The 21,001-nt window shown below is 35.6% G+C and overlaps 1 protein-coding gene across 2 annotated transcripts; it reads left to right on the forward strand.

The window, feature by feature from the left end:
* The first annotated feature begins 1,595 nt into the window (after positions 1–1,595).
* Positions 1,596–20,389, forward strand: itga2b (integrin, alpha 2b). Of its 2 annotated transcripts, none has more exons than XM_046866801.1 (30): positions 1,596–1,857; positions 2,237–2,358; positions 2,995–3,092; positions 3,275–3,440; positions 3,584–3,633; positions 3,829–3,874; positions 4,608–4,730; positions 4,896–4,940; positions 5,077–5,120; positions 5,228–5,293; positions 5,452–5,504; positions 5,808–6,019; positions 7,028–7,222; positions 7,847–7,892; positions 8,220–8,321; positions 9,184–9,239; positions 10,693–10,844; positions 13,644–13,748; positions 13,846–13,913; positions 14,005–14,152; positions 14,635–14,727; positions 14,847–14,926; positions 15,073–15,153; positions 15,482–15,587; positions 16,390–16,542; positions 17,241–17,354; positions 18,736–18,849; positions 19,144–19,245; positions 19,358–19,480; positions 19,611–20,389. In XM_046866801.1, the coding sequence occupies exons 1-30, from the start codon at positions 1,688–1,690 to the stop codon at positions 19,725–19,727; spliced, it is 3,150 nt and encodes a 1,049-aa protein (XP_046722757.1). In that variant the 5' UTR covers positions 1,596–1,687; the 3' UTR covers positions 19,728–20,389. The 2 variants fall into 2 exon arrangements, with proteins under 2 accessions (XP_046722757.1, XP_046722759.1); XM_046866803.1 differs by having other exon boundaries at positions 7,028–7,207.
* Positions 20,390–21,001: the final 612 nt, after the last annotated feature.

Here is a 21,001-nt window from a genome sequence, read left to right on the forward strand (position 1 = left end):
GGCAGAATGTGGTAGGTAATCCCTTTTTTAGCATTTTGATTTTTACGATTTCGTCCATGGATGTACGCACATCCATGTTGCCTAGTAATGGACGTAATTAATGTAACGTAATTTGGAGAACCATATGTCTTGTGTAAGATCGTGTTATACTTTATCTTCTTTTTTACCTTTTTTAGTCACATGGAAGGTGCATATTCGAGTGTGACTAGTGTTTTAGTTTTGGTGTCTTTGTAAATCTGGAGTTCCCTAGTAGGAGAGGCCGGCTCGCAAATAGGAATCCATATTTGTTCCACCCATAGGAGGAGTTTATTTATTGAGAATGTGGAGAATTATTTAAATGTTATCTTGGATGCATGTCTGGTTAAAAATAGACCTTCTTAAAGAAGACACTAATGGCAATGTTTAAGATGATGTTCAAGATCTCAAGAAAAAGTTTCGGCTAATGAGATTGTAACCGACCTAGTGTTGTTATTGGTCTGTTTGAATTGGAGAGGAGGAGCCTCAATTATTAAGAGCCTACCTGTTTGGCCAAGGGAAAAAAAAACTGGATTTCATTGGACTAGTAGCCAACATGGTGTGTGTCATGATAAAGTGCTATATGTTTGTGTAAGTGTATTATTTTGTTTTGTTTTTAATTTTGTTTTTCCCTTTATTTAGATCCATGTTGGATGATTCCTGTTCCACTGTTTGATGCATTGCCTACTTTGCACTTATCAAGACAGCCACACCACACTATCACTGAACAGTACACCTCAACAATGATAAAAGTGTAATGAATGGACATTCTGTGCCACTCAGGTGAGGATGGGTTGCCTTTTGAGTCTGGTTCCTCTAAAGGTTTCTTCCTCATACCATCTCAGGGAGTTTTTCCTTGCCACAGTCATCACTGGTTTGCTCATAAGAGATAAACTTACAATTATAAGTAACAAACTTATCAGTACTAAACTTTTAAAATTTGTATATACTGTAGTACAACTTTATAACTGTTTTGTCTTTGTAAAGCTGCTTTGAGGCAATTCAAATGAATTGAATTAAACAATTACAGTGTTAAACATTATAAAAAAAAAAGATTGTTCCAAGTTTTAATACAGTTTATCCCCTAATTTATTTATGGTGTATAAAACTACTCTGAATTACTGTTTCTGCTTTAGTGTACTAAAAATACAATTCTAGTCTATTGGGGCTGGTTAATCTCCAAGCAGCAGGGGATCTCATCTTCCTTCCCAGCTTCCTTCGTTACTTTGTCGCTTGAATTATTTGACATATTCAAACATGAGTTCTTACTAGTATTTTTAATTGATCTTATCTAGGTATTCTATGTATATTTTCACCTGATTCTTAACTGGTTTTGCTCTGCATGTCTCCAGCTAGTCTGTCTAAAGTATTTACATATTGTACCTCATCCTAGTCACTGCCTAAAAAATGCTTGCAATATAGCATGGTTAGGTTATTTTTTTTTCTGACACTTTTTTAACTACAGGAAACAGACTGATGCATACCGGAAAATGAGACTAGCACAATTTTCTGCTTGAAACTGCTTAGAAATTTATCTGTCAACAAGACAAAGCTGTTTATCGTGAATAAGCTTTAAGCAGATAGTACATAAACACAAACAGTACATATTACAGTGAGGAGGCTACCGTCATCCAAACACCAACCCCACTATAGCGAGCAGAACGCATTTGTAATGGAGGGAATAAGCAACGGTCCTTTTGTCATTATATGTTTCACAGCCAGTCTTTTTCCACTTCAGGGAAGTACCTTTAACCTGGATCTGATTAATTATCATGAATTTTCTGGGCCTAAAGGAAGTTACTTTGGTTTTTCTGTGGACTTTTTGAAGGCAAAGAACCAAAAGTAAGTAGAAATGTTCACCATAGCCTATTTCTGTAATTGCATAGTGAAACTGTCACATATTAACAGGTCTCAATGCAATGCAAATTAATTCAATCCTAAGTTTGAAATTTTCTATGAATGTACTTTTGTTGCTTTTGTAACATGCAAGTTTATTTGACCAGTGATTCCTTTAAAAATATTGTGCACGAAATGTATCTATCATTCAATTCTCAATACAATTGTTGGAGTACTATAGAAAAGCTGGATAAATAGCAGTGCATATAAATACAATGCTATGAAAGGTATTTACTACTATTAATTATCCCCAACAACAAGGAAATGTACAGGTCACTACTCTTCTTTTGGATAATGCAAACAAAAATGCAATGTGATTTCCTAGAGTAAGTATTGTAGTAGGAGCACCAAGAGATGATGTAGGACCTTCCACTGGTGGTTCTGTCTTCCACTGTCCCTGGAATTCACTCAAACAAGTGTGTGAAAAACTGAACTTCGACCAATCAGGTTCGCCATTGACATTTTATTACATTATTATAATGCAACAATATAGGATTAATATTTAATAGGAATTTCTTAAACTTTTCAATAGGATCTTATAAGTGTTGCTGTGTGAATGAATAAATAAATTATTGTAGTGTCTTGTTAAGTAATATGAGGCTTAAGTACTACTTTGACAACTTATATTAAATATTCTAGTCACATGGAAATATTTCATGTTTACTATTTTCTGATGGTAACTGCTACGACATCCACTGTAAAAAATTAAATTGAATACTGCATTTCTAATTTTATTATAATCAACCAAATCTTAGATCATTAAAAACCCTTTGTGGACATAATACTCATTTGCAACTTGTACTGTGCTTATTCTGTTAATTTCTTTATATAAAAAAACAATATATTTATGATTGCTTGCCAATATGTGTTATTTGGAGTGTAATGCCAAATGATGCCATATGTTGTCATTGTATGCATTAATAACATGCTTACACACAATTGATGACTCCTGTTTGTACATATTGTGTGTACAGAATTTACATTGCAAATTTATTGATCACATAAAACCCCTGGTCTGAGTTATTTTATTGCACAATGTCTGTTTTCATTTAACCTTATGGCGTTTTGCAACTTTTGTTATAGATGATGTAAACATCACATTTAGTAAAACTCTACTTACAACCCATAAATCTAACCAGTGGTTGGGAGCCACGGTTCGAACCTACAACAGCTTTATCTTGGTGAGCAGGAAAGTTTTGCACCATTAATATTTAGCTGTTTATTGTAAATCTCCCTCATAATGACATTTTCACAAATTACAGTGTTTTTCATTTATGTTTCATTTAAATGTAGGATTTTAAGAATGGCATATACTGAATGTTAAAAATATATATATATATATATATATTTTTTTTTTAAACAGGCCTGTGCTCCATTATTCCACTGGAATGTGTTTCGGGACAATGATGAGGCCACGAACACACCAGTGGGAAACTGCCAGTTACTAAACATGCAAACTGGAATGGTAGCAAACTATGCCCCATGTAGGGGATATGAAGTGGAAGATTTTTACATGAAAAGAAACGGCTGTAAGGACATGCAATGTCAAAACAATATAACTGGGTTCCCACTTTGTGCCATTTGTTTTCATGGGACAAATTGCTAATAACCAATCAGGAACAATAAATATTTTTTTTTTCCATATTTACAAAATCCTTTTCTTCTTTTATAGATCAAGACAGGCGCTACTGTGAGGCAGGATTTAGCGCCGACATCACTGAGGTAAAAATTTAACAACACACTGATTAATGACACTTTCCTGACTATTTAGATCTTTGATATTGGTAGGTCTTAAGGAGCTTTTTTTATCTAGTCCAATCAGCTGAAGTTTGATAGACTTGTTAGGGTAAATATGATAGTACCATATGTGTAAAATCTATGATTTGTTCCAGCTTTTCTTATTTGTTTCTGCTTTAGGATGGTAGAGTAGTTCTTGGTGCTCCTGGCGGATTTTACTTCCAAGGTAAAACATTTTTATATCTGCTACAAAGGCAGACAAGGGATACATTTGTGCAAATAAGCTTCTGTAAGCCTATTTTCAACATAAATTCACACTATTTTTGACTTTACAAAGTAGCTTATTTTTAGCATATTTCATCTTAAATAATTTACAACACCAGACCGAATTAAATGGTTGTGGGTTTTTCTTTTCTTTTGTACCTTGAGAGACAGGCCTGTGAAATACCAAAGCCCTTTCTTGTGTTTTGACTGTGAATGTTGGGTTTAAATTCATCGTATTGTTTTACAACCCCGATTCCAAAATAAAAATGGGACACTGTGTAAAATGTAATAAAAACAGAATGCAATCATTTTTAAATCTCACAAATCCATATTCTATTTACAATTTTAAAAAAAAACATTAAACTGAGAATATGTACCATTTTAAGGAAAAAATAATGTTTTTCTGAATTTTATGGACACAACAGGTCTCAAAAATGTTGGGATGGAAGTTTTCTCTCACTACTATTGTCCCTGGCATGCTTGTTATGGATAGATTTATTAACTTAAGCATTATATTGTAAATATATTTTGCAATGTTTCTTTTTGTCAATGTCACACTATATAACAGTTAGTTTGGTGAACTGATCTGCTTATGAATCGCTGAACTAAGACAAAATCTAGAAAAAAAAATGTAAAAGACTCATTAATGGACATTTTTGCACACAGTGTGCTAAAAGAGCCGGATTGTGTTCCAGGTCAGATCATTACTGCACCTGTGGAGTACATCATGTCAAGTGGCAGGATTTTCAGTCCAGTACACAATGTAATAGCAGAAAAAGCAACAAATGAAATGATGTACCATTATGACATTTATCTGGGTAAGGTACCAAACAAAAATGTTGTGTTTATGTAACAAAATGACAACATTGTTATATTCCATTAATTATGTATTTGTGCACTTTGATACATTTACTGAAACTTAAGTTTCACTACATTTTGATTTATGACATTTTAGATTATTGTTTTACTATTTCTTTTCCCAGGCTTCTCTGTGGCAATAGGTCATTTCAATGCTGACAAAATCCCAGGTAAGAGCTAGTAAGAATTTTTTTATTATTATTACTTTTGGAGAATTTTACCTTTGACAAATAATACTATTTGTCAAAGTAAAAAAAACAACACATATGACAATAATCTGTATCATAAGTATGCTTTTACTTCTAGACTATGTAGCCAGTGTCCCACTTGATCTAGACTCTGCTGGTTCTGTAAGTATTTTTTCATTAGTTCATATTTCTAACAAAATTATAACAAAAATACCTAATTATCTGCACTAAAAAAAAATAGTTGAGTAACTGCATACCCTTTTCTGAAGGTCAGAATCTTTAGTGGAGATTCTTATGCCTACCCCAGATTCATGATGGCTTTAAAGGGCTTTCAAGTGAGTAAACTGTGTGCTAGATTTTTTTAATGTTTTATTTCTTCGAAAAAAGTTATTGTTGTTGTCAAATGTCAGGCTAAACATTGAAGTTTATTTTTAAACCAGATCTTTTTAGATCCACTTAAAGTAGTGAAGTTGTATGTGCCTGTCCTCCACAGGTAGCTTCCTATTTTGGCCACTGTGTTGCTGTGACTGACATAAACAATGATGGGTAAATTATATTTATGTCAGCAGGAATTTCTAATATATTTAACAAGCCTTGATTATGAACAATAATTAAATTCAATTTGAACTAAATTGTCTAATACATAATTTGTATATATTATTGATGTGTAATTTATGTGTTATACAATATTTATTTATTATTTGGTCAATTATTTGTTCATATTAATTAAGTTGTGCTTAAGTAAACCATGTGTAAATTATTTTAACACTATTATATCTTCATATTGATTGATTTTAAGATCTTTTGGCATTGCATGGTAATATTCACTCAGTATTTGTGCAAACTCAGGAGGGATGACATCCTGGTAGGCGCACCTCTGTTTATGGAGCATTTGTCCACACATAAGTTGCGTGAGGTAGGCCAGGTGTACGTTTACCTGCAGAAGGAAGGTTATCGCTTTTCCCCAAAGCCGGTGCAAACTTTATCAGGCACTCATACTTATGGACGTTTCGGCATCACCGTTGCTTCTTTGGGAGACATCAACTATGATGGCTTCGATGGTAAGTAGTTACTGCAAGCTGTAGAACAGTATAAAAATGTGCATAATACACAGCAATAGCTTATAACCATAGACTTTGAGGGCAAGATGACATTACATAATATCAAGAGGCTACTACATTTGACAGTTATACTGTAGGTTAATGAAGTTGAGTGTGGACAGCATGTAGATATCCACCTAAAGTGTCTGTTTATAGCAAAACTTCTAACCTAACCACATCTCAAAAACTACATAAGAATAAAACCTGAATAAAGTCGAAATCTTGTACTTGGAAAAATATTATGATTCATTTTTTATTTACATGGGAAACAAGGTTTCCCTTGACCCAAATGGATTCTGTTAGCACTTGCTGCAGTTATAATTAATTTAATTGAGCAGTCAGTAAATCTATGTGTATATTTATAAAAAGCACAAAAAGTGTGGGCCATTTAGTATTAGTATTTCAAAAAAATATCTGACAAATTCTTTACAAATGTCATCATCAGTAATTCCCTAATTACTGTTGCGTGTTACACTTATTACAATGCTCACATGAATAATAAGTGAGTAAACATTTGATATTTAAGCTTAAAATCTTGCTTTGCACAAATATTTTACATCTTTGAATGCCCTTCCATATTCATTTAGTGTTTCAGCATCTCATTTTTCCTTTTCAGATACATTGTCATGTCTATTAAACAAGCACCACTTTTCACATTTTTCTCACTTATAAATAACTAGGGCTAGTGTAAATGTACCATGTGCAAAACAGGGATTCAGATGTTCACCTGTCTGTGCCAGTGAGAGTAATTTGGAAAGTGCATGCTTTCCTCATCAACTGTAAATAAAAAAATAATGACACTGAATACCATAAATCTGCTTACCACATAAAAAATAAATACACAAAAGCCTTAAATCGACTTCCTGTAAGTGTGGACACAATGTATTAAAGGGTTCACATTTTTTTGTGGTGAAATAACTAAAGGAGCAGCCTCAAAAACATTGAATAACTGAACTCATCTGATTGCAGATGTGGCAGTAGGGGCACCAGGCGCTGGCGAAGGGGGTTTGGTGTTCATCTATATGGGAAAGAGTGATGGTTTGAACCCGCAATATGTGCAAGTCATTAAGAGCCCTTTCCAGTCTCTCACTTCAGGATTTGGTTTTAGCATAAGAGGAGGCACAGACATCGACAACAATGGATATCCAGGTTTTTATTTTGAAAGTATAATTTTTCACCTTAACTTTTGTTGTTTTTGTTTTTTTAATGAAATGCTAACTCGACTATCCATTTTCTCCTATTGGCTTGGCTTCAGATGTCATTGTCAAGGATGATTTTTAGTGAGATTTCTCCTATTAGAAAACATTTGTCTTAATCTAGTTCAGTGTACCCTCTTATAGTTTGCATTGCTATTCAACCTTTAAGTTTGAGCATCACCATGAGAAGTCGCTCTACTTTACTAAAATTACATTTTTCACTTAAGGTCAACAACTTTAGAAGTCAGACATGTCCAAAATCACAACTGAACACAGCTTCTATGAAAAGTTTTCATGCAGCGTGTTGCATCTGTCTCATGGGAGAGCCTGATGGTAGTTTGAGCAACCAGTGGAAAGAATGCGAGCATTAGAAAAGACTATGACCCTCAGCTGTGGCCCTTGGGTCTGCTTTGGACATGACAATGCTTTCTGACTGATGCAGTGTTTGTCTCCAGAGTGCTATCCCTAAGCCTAAGCAAAGAGCCCATTAGGCACAATTGTTTACTTATCAAAACAAAGTAGACTGGAGTTGTTTTGGTAGATTGAACTGTTTTGTCTGGATTTTCACTTTAGCTTTTTTTTTGCCCTGCAGATGTTATTGTTGGTGCATGGGGAGCTGATAAAGTGGCTGTATACAGGTAGGGTAAGAAAAACTGATTCGCATGTGTGCAGACTCGCTTTAAAAAATTGTTTGTGTGTGTGTTTGTGTGTGTGTGTGTGTGTGTGTGTGTGTGTGTGTGTGTGTGTGTGTGTGTGTGTGTGTGTGTGCTTACATGGAAATTCTCCCTCGTTGTCCTCGTGTGTTTCTGGGATAAGCTCTGTGTCACCTGCAACCCTGACCAAAATGAATTGTTTTTTGAGATAATTAATAAATAGTAATGTCACAGAAAGTTCCTCACAAAAAAAAACAACACACATACTTGTGCATGTGTGTTTATGTATGTGGTTGTGTGTGTCTTTTCCAGGTCAAAAGCTGTAATAAACACCAAAGCTCAGCTTTCTTTCCAACCTGATTTCCTACATCCTGATGATAAATTCTGTCAGATGGATGGCAATCCCATTTCCTGGTACGGATTGAAGACATACTGTAATGGACATTAGCCTGAAGTGTTTTCATCTGGTTGTATTGATGTCGATTAAATCATATAAATAGATAATTCTTTGTTAACCATTTTTTCAGTGAATGTTTAAAACTATCCAGCCAAGCAGGAGCCAAAAACTGATAGTCCTTTGCCTTTGTCCTTTCAAATGAAGTGCAATTGATTTAAACATGTGGAATCAGGTGTGGCTCCTCCTTGGCTGGAACAAAAACCTTTACCCATATAGACCCGTTGTGGATATGACTATATACTGCAACCCACTCCTGGCAGGTCTGCCTCTGAGGAGCATTCCATCTGTTCAACTGATCCAGAATGCAAATGCAAAGTGCAAACTATTTTTTGTACTCCCAAATTCTTCCACACCATTCTATTGCTATGCTTTTCTCACTAACTTTCTGTAGCTGTCTGCATCAAATTTCAAACACAAATGCTTGCCTCCAAAGCCAAAAATTAACCAGCACTCTACCTCCATGCTTCTTCTGATTCACAACCACTGCTTGACAGGTTCCAGCATCTCTCAAGGTACAAGGAGAACATGCTGCTAAACTGTTCTTTGTTCTGGCACCAAGGTGGTGAAACTTTCACTTGATGTCTCCAAACAATGTCTAAACACTTCCCAGCAATGCTTAAATATGCACCTTTTCTATTTAAATGTTCTCCATGGATGCAACTTTGTTCCTTCTCTCAATTTTAGACTGATAATATTTTTAATTTGTGACCATGTGAATTAGTAACAGAATGTATATATTAATAGACAAATAAATATGAATGTTATATAAATGGAAATGTATATATGCATATTAAATTCTGTCTCTTTTTCTTCTTTCAGCTTTAATATCATGCTGTGCATTACTGTGTCTGGGCACAAAATACCAGAGGAGATTGGTATGGAATGTCCAGTAAATCTAGCTTTATGCAAATGTGAAATAAAACGTTTAATGATTATAAAAGGAGTTTTGGTCACAGCCCCAATAAAGCACATTATATAACATTTAATAATCTCTAATTATTGAAAGAAGTAGTACTGTATATAGGGTTGTCAGCTTTCATCATAATAATGTCATATATATATATATATATATATATATACAGTGGAACCCGGTTATCTCGCCCTCGGTTACCTCGACAACCCTATTAAGTCGACGTTTTTGAAGTGGAACCGCCAAATTCTCGCTTTTTCTAAGCATTTTTTATCGGTTATGTCGACTTTTTTTATGTCGCCGAACCCTAATATCTCGAGCACAAGGGGAAAATTTTGCCATTTAACGTCGGTGATCTCGGTGCAGCCGCAGAAGAACTCGCGAAAGTGTCGGAAAAATCAAGCCTTACAGCTGCTACAGGTGTTGTATTGTATACTGGTGAATCTCTGCTGTTAGTTAGTGCACATATGCCTTTTGTTGTTAAATGTTATGCGATGAACGGGAGGCGAAAGCCGCGCTGGGTAGGAGGAACACCGGCAGGATCGGGGGGGAATCCGCGATGGGCTTTGGGAAGAAAAGAGCAGCCGTTGAGAGAGTGCCGGTGGGAAGGCACGTACCGGGATACGCATGCGCGATAACAACGACCGCCGTGAACGTGGGATGAGGAGCAAAAGCATAGAATGAACACCGTCAGGATCGGGGGGAATCCGCGATGCGCTTTGGGAAGAAAAGCGCAGCCGTTGAGAGAGTGCCGGTGGGAAGACACGTACCGGGATACGCATGCGCGATAACAACGACCGCCATAAACCAACATATACCAACAATAACGGACGGTAAGAGTGTGGAAGTTTAAATAGGAGCTGGTGATGATGCTAAACGAGCACCATATGTGCGCGATTGAACCCGGGAGCTTCAGAGAAAGCGGCCGAAAATACATACAGTACATGTTTATCTGTCAGGAATCCTGACAGATAAACATGTACTGTATGTATTTTTATAGCATGCCTTCATCAAACAAATCGTGGCAACGCTGTTGTGTAAAAAACCCCTTCAAAAACACGTGCATGCACATTCTCATTTATTAACGCACATCATGTACATAAAGAAATTTCAAGCACGTTAATATATTGCCGCCATTTTGATTTTCGTTTATCTCGTTTATTTTATTTCGGTTACCTCGATGCTTTTTGGCGACCCCCTAGGACATCGACATAACTGGGTTCCACTGTATATATATATATATATATATATATATATATATATAAAACACCCATGTTGCTTTACCTAGTTAAGCATCTTTTTTAGCTTAATTCTACATTAAACAATACAACACACTGGATAAAATAAATGAATTTCACTAATGTCAATGTTATTAAATTATTTATTATTGAATGTCATTGTCCTTCACCTTTCTCCAGTGTTGAACACAGAGATACAGCTGGATAAACTAAAGCTAAATATGGCGAGACGGACCCTCCTTTTGGAATCTCATCATCCATACAGCCACTTTCAGTTGACCATTAGCAGAGACAAAGGAACATTTTGTAAGAATCTCACTGCATACTTACTGGTAGGTTTCCTCCAACAAATCAAATTTATATTGTGTAAACTTTTTTTTACCAAGTCACAAACTCATTGTGTCAGCATTTAAATTTTTTTGTCTGCATGCAGACCTAATAATGGTTACCCTAGAAATGTTACTATTGGCTTTCCATAAATTAGGTGATGGATTACATTCTTTCACTCTATTAGTAGTTGCTGCATCAAGTCGTTCTATATTTGCATAAACTTTTCTCAATTTGATCACACCTCAGGATCACACAACTTCTACTGTAGTCGCTACCTTTGCTTAATCAGAACAAATGTACAGAAAATGTTATTGCTTTGTATATATTTTTGAGACATTAGTTAAGAATTGGTAAATCAAATTTCTTATATAAAAAATTACATTCATAATGAATTCATGAATCATTTATGTTTTGATGTTCATTAGAACGTAAATATATTAAACATTAAAAAAAATTGCAATCTTTCACATCAACATGATTTACAGTAACATGATTTAAAGCAAAAGCTTGAGACTACATTAATTTTATTGAAATAAACTGGTAATTCTAAAAGATTTTTATAAAAAATACTCCAAACAAATAAATATCTTAAATATACAATGATTATTATTATTCATGATTGCTTACCATTTATAAGTCACCACTTACAGTAAATATAAGCAAATGTATTCCAAATGTATGTTTCCTCAAACCTAATCTGTTCTACTGAACAAATGATTAATCTTAATTGGATCATACTGTTTTAAACAAACTTATAAGTGTTCAAATATGCTGGCAATTAAAGCAAAACAGGGAATATTAAGAAAAATTCACAATTCTTGTGAATATCAAAATAATAACTGAAGTTGTTTTAAGTAATATAATAAAAAAAGTTTTATAAAAGATAAGCCATATAGAAGCATTTCACCAGTGCTCACTGGTGCTCCCATTTTTTTTTCCAGTGTGTCATACAGAGTCAAAATACTGTGTAATAAAACTTGCCAAGGGTGTGATTTTGTATCTGAATCTTTCTTTCTGACCTTGAAATCCCTCATATGCTTTGGGGCATTGTCTTGTTGGTGAAATTGGTTTTAATTTGTTACAGTCAGAATTGAATAGTGCCGAATTGTGGAATGGTAGCCATGCTGGTTCAGTATTACTTTCACCATCAAACCTACATTTATTTAATAAATTAGCATGTTCCCCATATATAAACAGAAACTTATATCTCGTGTATTTCATGCTAAATTTACTGTTTTTAACGTAAGTGGTAGTTTAATGAAAATTACTACAGTTAGTCTTTTGCATATAAACTAACTGTCACTTAAAAGTGATAAAAGACTAGGTCTTTCCGGACTGATGACAGGCACTGTATGTCACTTGTATGACAAATCGTATTCTAGAAGAAAGCATTATGCCTCCAGCTAAAATTCTGTTACGTCCATTATTTTGCATATATTGGCATATTTCCTCTTAAAAGAGCCTTTAACTTACTCACTAGTATAAACAGTATATATGTTGTTTACCTATGTATCATTTTTAATCAGGTAAACAGGCAATAAATGTTATTTGTTCTGGATAAATAGATCATTTCTCTATATACTGTATTTAGACAACAATACATTTGGACAATTTTACACCACACATTAAGCACACATATTTCCTTTTTCAGTTACTCTCCCAACACAGGATGTGAGTGTTCAGTGATCATATCTCTGTGGAAACTGTTGCTAAATGCAATGTAGTTGTTCATATGACTTGTTAAATTGAGCTGAAGCAAAGAGAGAATGAATTGGCCCAAGCCAAATTACAGACATACTGTAATCTATGTTCTAAAGATACCGGAATGTAAATGTCATCCTGTGTGCACGGAGATTGTATGAACTCCCTTTCCTTTGTGGGTTTTCTCCAGGTTTTCTGTTTTCTTCCCTAAGTTCCCCTGAATTTGTTGATTCTGACAGATCCTGACACTGTATAGAAGAAGCATCTCAGAAAATCAATTCATAATACAGTGGAACCCGGTTATCTCGCCCTCGGTTATCTCGACAACCCTATTAAGTCGACGTTTTTGAAGTGGAACCGCCAAATTCTCGCTTTTTCTAAGCATTTTTTATCGGTTATGTTGACACACATATGCCTTTTGTTGTTAAATGTTATGCGATGAACGGGAGGAGAAAGCCGCGATTGGCAGCGCGGAACGTGGGATGACCAGCAAAATCATAGAATGAACACCGGCAGGATCGGGGGGGAATCCGCGGTGCGCTTTGGGAAGAAAAGAGATGCGCGATAACAACGACCGCCGTGAACCAACATATACCAACAATAACGGACGGTGAGAGTGTGGAAGTTTAAATAGGAACTGGTGATGATGCTAAACGAGCACCATATGTGCGCGATTGAAGCGGAGCTTCAGAGAAAGCGGCGGCACCTGCCACGCTGAAGGGGGCCAAAGGGGGCGTGGCAGGTGGATTCCTGACAGATAAACATGTACTGTATGTATTTTTATAGCATGCCTTCATCAAACAAATCGCGGCAGCGCTGTTGTGTAAAAAAACCCTTCAAAAACACGTGCATGCACATTCTCATTTATTAACGCACATCATGTACATAAAGAAATTTCAAGCACGTTAATATATTGCCGCCCTTTTGATTTTCGTTTATCTCGATCATCGGTTACCTCGATGCTTTTTGGCGACCCCCTAGGACATCGACATAACCCGGTTCCACTGTATATTCTTAAATTTTTTTTGTTTTGGTGTTTGTTAGAGTCTTTCACAGAAGGATAAATTCTCTTTGTCTATCTCTTTTTTGTCCAACTTTAGTCAGAGATCAAGGACAAGTTGAGCCCAATCTTTATCTCAATTAACTATAGCTTGGCCAACACCCAAGAAGCAATGCTACATGGACAAACTGTAGTAGTTGGTCAGGTAGGAAATGTCTAATAGGCAAATAGCACAGAAATATTTGTATTACTTTAATAACAATAAAAAAAATTGCTTCTCTAAATACATACTGTACATGCAGACACGGATTGTTCTTGACTGCGGTGATGATAATATCTGCATCCCTGAATTGAAGCTTGAGGCCAAGGCGTAAGTATTATTCTCTTTCATATGGGAAGATTATAAAAAACGTATGATGCAACTTATTCTTGTTTTCGTTCTTTCTATTCCACACTGACAGACGCACAGATCCTCTCCTAATTGGGGATGATAACCCAGCTCTCCTGATCATCACTGCTGAGAATCATGGTGAAGGAGCATATGAGACAGAACTGTATGTCCAGCTTCCACCTGATACCCACTATCAGGGTGTGCTAAGTGATGAGAAGGTAAAATCTGTTTTGCTCACTTGAAACTCATGCTTGATGTGTGCTTATCTGTACATCAGTAATCAAGGAAACACACTAAAAAGAGATTTAACCTGGGCACCATTTGTCCTTATTTGCTGTTAAGTTTAATCTCTACTCTTCTTGAAAGAGTAGAGTTCAACTAGAGGAAGAGTGTTCTTCAAAAGTGTTATTTAAGTCAGGTTCTGATGTAGGCTGAGGAGGCCTGGGGTGCAGGTCAGAGCTCTATATCCTACTCAAGGTGATCCGCTCCAAATTTTGTAAGCCATATCTTTATGTTGCTGACTCTGTTCAGAGGACCATTGTCTTGCTGGAACAGGTTTGGGTCTCCTAGTTCAAGTAAAACCACAGAAATCCTATACAATTGTGTGCTTCCAACTTTGTGGTTAAATGTGGCCAAAATGTGACACAATCCTGTGTTAACTGTAAATATGGTTGTGTTTATATGTTGGTTCATACCGCAGGGCTTCACTGAACTTCTTTGCAGTCCAAAGAAAGATAATGGTTCCGTTATTGTGGTGTGTGAACTGGGCAACCCAATGAAAGCTAACCAGATGGTAAAAACAGAGTTCTGCATTTATGCTCATGATGTCAACACATTTTTTTTTAAACACACACTCATCATTTACTGGAATATTCTGCTAGTTCTTTTGTATCTATTTAAAATATTTTGTAGATCATGGCTGGGCTGTATTTCAGCATGGGTGGACTGGAGGAGGTTGAGACCCATGTGTCCTTCTTTTTTCAAATTAAAAGGCAAGAACCTTGTTTTATTTGCCATGTTGCATGGAAGGCCTTTCGCAGTAGTTTTTAGCTTTAATGCTGAGCTGCTAATAAAAATGTAAAAGATTATAGCAGCCTTGCTTAAATTTTTGTTTTTGTTTGCCTTCCTTAATTGGTAGTAAGAACAGTCAGAACCCAGACAGCAATGCAGTGGAAGTGAAGATCAATGTTCAGGCTGCGGCTTTGCTGGAGATGCGGGGGTGAGTGAGTTTAGTTTGAACCTGTTACCTCTTTTATTTATATATATATATATATATATATATATATATATATATATATATATATATATATATATATATATATATATATATATATATTTTTTTTTTTTTTTTTTTTTTTTTTTGTATTTTTGTTTTTGTATTTCTTTTTTTTTTTTTACAATACAAAAAACAAACACTGTATAAAGTATAGAATAAAAATACATTATGTATTTTTATTGTATTTATGTAATGTAAGTGTTAAAATGATTGGAATTGTTAAAAAATATCACACGTAAATGCATTGTCAATTCTTTCTTCTTAATTCCAGAGTGTCCTCTCCTACTGAGTGCGTGCTGCCAATTGCCAAATGGAATCCAAACCACCCCCCCCAGACTTTGGATGATATCGGCCCCCTCGTAGAGCATGTTTATGAGGTGTCACATTACAGTATCTTTTTATTTTGCACTAATCTTTACAGTCTTGCATGGCCATTAATTGTCACCTAGAACTTTAAAGTATCTAAGACCATTTATCATGTTTGGGTGTCAATCTTGATTTTCAGTTACTGTCTACAAGCTGTTTCACAGGTTTTTTAACAAATCCCAGGTTTCCTCTGGGTTGGATTGACTAGGTGTGAATTTGTTATTGTCTGTTTTCATGGTGGCATGTAGTAGACTGACATTCCCCTCTGCATTGTATCCACACTTTACACCTATTTTTCGTGGGATATGAGCCAAATCCATTACTACCCACAGCAGGATGAAGTGCTTACTCGAGATGAACAAATGAATGACCAGATGTTAACAAAATTGTTGTGCAATTTTATTAGCTGTTTGCAATAAACCTGTTGTGACAATGACTCTGTGGTGCAATACAAAGCAGCTTAGATATACTAGATATCTTGCTTTCTATTGTAAAAATGCAACACAGTGTTTTTGTGTGTGTGTGTGTGTGTGTGTGTGTGTGTGTGTGTGTGTGTGTGTGTGTGTGTGTGTGTGTATGTACATATACATACATATTTCTACAAATGTTTTCTAATCCTAACCCTGTTTCACATGCTTTTTAAGGAAAAGTAGTCTTTATTATGAATGTTCTTCTGACTCTTTTATCTTCCTGCCACTTGGAATACACATTCTGCTTTTTAGATCAAATCAAAGACGTGTTGCTGTTGACAAATTCAAACTGTGAGTTGTAGCTCTTAAAAATAATTCTACACATGCTCCTTTGTGTTCCCAGTTAAGAAATAAAGGGCCAAGTGCAGTCAGTGCCAAGTTGCAGATACGTTTCCCAGTGCAGCAGAATGGCTCTTATGTGTTCTATGTGTTCGCCAACGTTTCAGATGAACTCCTGACGTGCAGCACAAACTTTTCTCAAATTGATCTGCTCTGGGTAAGAGCACCACCTACTGGCCATAGTGTGCATTTCCATTAAATGCTGATCATATCAGGTTTACAATGTAGATCCCTTTTTGATTGAAGAAACAAGATTAATTAATAGTTTATACTGCCATATTCTGGCATACTAATCATATTATTTTTAAATCCTAATTGATATGATAGAGACTCAAAGCACTTTTGTACGTCGCTCTGGACAAGGGCGTCTGCTAAATGCCGCAAATGTAATGTAATGTATTATGAATATTATACTTTGGCATTCAAACATGTTTTGCATCAATGTGATACTGCCAGTTTGTTGTTTTTAGTTGTAATTATATGATTTTAAATTGCTGGAGAGAAAAAACTATAGTAAAATATAGTAATGCTTCCTTGCCTTGATGAAAAGCAAAAAACAGCTATTATTAAATGTAAAAGATAAACTTTATTGTGTATTATTACTATAGAATAATAATACATACTATATATAATACATAGAAATGAAAGACATTTAATGTAGAGACAGTTCATTTATGATTTTAATAGGAATCAAGTTTATGGGAAAACACCTATAAATTCATTCCTTGTTTGACTACAATGTAGCCACAAAATACAATGCAATCCCATACAGATTTTCTCTATGCAAGGACCTGTGTAACAGGTAACAGTCTGCCTCCTAATACATGCCTGCACTCTTCCTGTTTTTATCCATAGCTTGACACAGGAAATACCATTGACACCACTTTGGCTCCTGTTCACCATTTTAACAAACGGGAGGTGGAGGAACAGGAGGAGCCTGTTCAGCATCACAGAGCAACTGTGCAAGTGGTAAGGATGTGTCAACCTTCATCAGATGCAAGGGGGACTAAATGTCAGTTCGAGAGGATACATATTATTATGGCACAGTGTTTTAGAAATGTTGAGAGAAAGATGGCTTAGTTTAGGAAGTCATCAGTATGTGAACGATATGGTGCCTTGAGCAAAGCATTTAACCCTTAACCTCTCAGCTTGAACTGTAAATCTAACAACTATGATTTCTTGAATGATTTTAAGAGGTGTTTTTACAAAACCTCACCATCAGAGGGAGCTCTCAATTGAAACACTAATACTCCATTACAGGGTGCATACCAAACAATGTAGTTTAATGTTGATGCCTTGTATTTGCCTGAATAAATCAGTTCAAAGTTTTGTGTTCTTTATGGAACAAATCCCATCCTATTCAGCTGCAGTTTTAATGTGCAAAATGTAGAAATAAAATGAAATTACACAAATCTCTAGAGATACAGTATGTATTAAAGTAATTGTAATATGCTTTTAAAAGTACACTGTAAAAAATAAAATGTTACTCTATTTAGTAAATAATAATTTTTTTATATGGAATTAGTATCCAGGTACTGGGACAACTGTGATCAAGTTGCAACTTACAAAACCAAATCTTATGATTGTCAAAGCCCATAGGTGGACACACAACATTGTAGAATTAAAGTATCAAACCGTGCAAATTTCCATTCACCTGCTTCTGAAAAAAAGCCTAATGTAAGGTTGAAGCTCAAGTTGGGTAAGTCTTGGCCTACTTCTGGGCAAAACCCCATCTGTGAATAAAGCCTGCTTTTGGGCAAAGCTCAATGTGGAGCTTCCTGCTGGCTAAAGTCCTTTGTGGAGCCAGAACCCCTTTCTGGGATTTGCCCCATTTTGGACGCAAGCCACTTGTTGCTAAAACCTTGTGTTGGTCACCAGCTCAAATTGGAACAAAAGGCCCATATTGGAACATAGTTCTTGGTTAATTAGAAGCCCCTGTTTGCCCAGAAGCCTCTCAATGGGTACAGCCTTGTGTGGCCCTGGCAGGGTCCAAAACATGAGTCTGGTTGACTCACATTCAATGCTGTTCAAATATTATCGGCAGAAGCCTCTGGCTGGGATAAAGCCCTGATTTGGGCAGAAGCCCTTGGTATACCAAAATTATTTTAAGATATACAGTATATATAAACTTTTACTTTGTCTGCATTAAAATTGTATTCGATATAATGTATTTCAATTGAACATCTTTTTCAACAGAATATATACAGAATATTTGACAGAAAATCTAAATCTAAAACCTAATCTTTCATTAAATGTAATTTGCCATTTATCATATGTAATTGTATACCGTAATTAAAAGTGAAGGTGTAAAGTCCAGTAAATACCTCACTGTATTTTTGTCTTGGTTCAGAATTGTGCCACAGATCCGTGTATGGAGTTCAGTTGTGAGGCTCCAGTTTTACAGAGAGACGCCAGAGCTGTAGTGAGAGTGGCGGCCCGCCTGTGGGTCAATTACTACTTACAAGTAAGAGAATGCCAAGCAATTTAACACCATTTTTAGTTTCAGATTAAATTCAAGGATGTTGGATTCCCAGTCAATGTTGATACATTTTTTTTTTTTTTTTTAAAGCTGCTTCGACAATACTGCCAGCAATAATTCATTGTTATATTTCATGCAGTTATTATTATATATGTCTGGGCTACTGATTTCAGCTGATTTAATTATTTAAATGATACATTTCTTAAAGAGAAATAATAGATAATTAATTAAATAGCATGGGAATATTCTCTTTCTTCTTTATTCCCTCTTAATTTTCAGAGTCCTTATGTAAACTATGTCCTCTTATCAACTGCTCACTATGAGGTAGTAAGCACACTGTCCAAGATCCAGCCAAAATTCTTGCTCAGTGGACAAGCAAAGGTAGGCGATCCAGAGTCTTTATTTGTAATTTCAGTTACAACAAAAGGATTATCCAATCATAGGATAAAAATGTAAAAATCTACCAAAAAAAATTTCCTGCACTCTTTGTTAGACAAACACCAGCGTGATTTGGAGGTCTCCTGATAACCATAAGGAAGTGCCACTTCGGTGGATTGTGGTGTCCATATTGGCTGGCTTCTTGCTCCTCGCTTTGTTAAGCATCATCTTCTGGAAGGTACTTACATGCTGTAAACACCAGAGGGCATCTTGTGATTACTATGATGCCTATTGAACATCATCCCACTTTGTGAATGAGAATGCCCTGTAGATCGAACTGGTCTCCTGAAGTCTTATCTGTTTTACAGATGGGATTTTTCAAGCGCAACCGTCCACCAGCTGATAATGACTGTGATGATCCCACTCACGAGCTGAAAGAAGAGCAATCTGAGTATGTTGATGTTTCATTAAACGATAAGTCCTGAAAATGATCACAACAAATACAAATCATAAACCAAATGTTACATTTAATTATGAAATGTGTGTCTTGCTATTCACATTAACACTTTCATTTTATTGGTTTAGTCAACTTTTTACCAAAGTGTTGAATTCTCAATTTTGAATGTGTTTATTATTATTTTTTATACTAGCAGCTTGGACAGTAGATCTGACTGCCGCTTACTAAAGCCCTACCGAACAGACATTAGAGATATGTGTAACAAAATATTATGTAATTGTAGACATATTGAAGTCTGTGAGGAGGCCTTTTTTGTATCAATTTTCCTGAATTCTGTAATGTCAGCTTTTTGTAAAAAATTACAAATAACATTAAATAACATTAGTTCTATGTCTAAATAAATAAATGAATATGTCACATCAGACTAATCTGGTTTATTTTGTTGCTGAATTGTTTTAATTCAAGATTTAATAATTATATAATAACGAAATAATAATGATACAAACAATAATTAGTTATAATGGTAAATCAGTCAATAATAATATAATAATACAGGTTGGTGTCTTCAGGGGGACAAATTATGTTTTATTCAAGAATATTGTTTTATGGACCCTGGTTATGGGGGAACATTGCTTCATTTCACTGTACTGTACTTTATATAGTTTAAATGACAATAAAAGAGTACTCGTGTGTGTGTTTGTGTATGTACATTCTTCTTCTTCTTTTGGCTGCTCCTGTTAGGGATTGCCACAGAGGATCATCTGTCTCCATACTTTTCTGTTCTCTACATCTGCCTCTTACAAATTAGCCACCTGCATGTGTAGGGGAATAAGCAGAGGTATTACACTGATCCACGTCGAGTAAGAGTTTTGTTTTGCTGACTGTAAAAAGTTTAAAATAAAACAACCAGATACCTTCATTTTACAACACTAGTGGACCTTGTGTGTAACACACGTCTTCCATCACCACATCCATAAACCTCCTCCTTGGCTTTCATCTTTTCCTCCTTCCTGGCAGCTCCATCCTCAGTATTCTTCTTCCTATATACCCCATGTCCATCCTCTGCACATGATCAAAACATCTCAATCGCTCTTTCCTCACCAAAACGTCCTACATGCGCGACCCCTCTAATAAATTAGTTTCTAATCCTGTCCATCGTCGTCACTCCTAATAAAAATCTCAACATCTTCTGCTCTCCAGCTCCACCTCTTGTCTTTTACTCAATGCTACTGTCTCTGAACCATACAACATCGCAGGTCTCACCACAGTCCTATAAACTTTCCCTTTCACTCTTGCAGATAC

This window comes from Silurus meridionalis, chromosome 14 (assembly GCF_014805685.1).
Source record: "Silurus meridionalis isolate SWU-2019-XX chromosome 14, ASM1480568v1, whole genome shotgun sequence".
NCBI lineage: Eukaryota > Metazoa > Chordata > Actinopteri > Siluriformes > Siluridae > Silurus > Silurus meridionalis.

Excerpts from the sequence above, each read along its gene's own strand:
- itga2b (XM_046866801.1), top strand. The coding sequence starts at position 1,688 with ATGGAGGGAATAAGCAACGGTCCTTTTGTCATTATATGTTTCACAGCC. Across the intron at positions 3,875-4,607 it reads TGGCGGATTTTACTTCCAAG|GTCAGATCATTACTGCACCT; the intron begins GTAAAACATTTT and ends ATTGTGTTCCAG. Across the intron at positions 19,246-19,357 it reads TGCTCAGTGGACAAGCAAAG|ACAAACACCAGCGTGATTTG; the intron begins GTAGGCGATCCA and ends ACTCTTTGTTAG.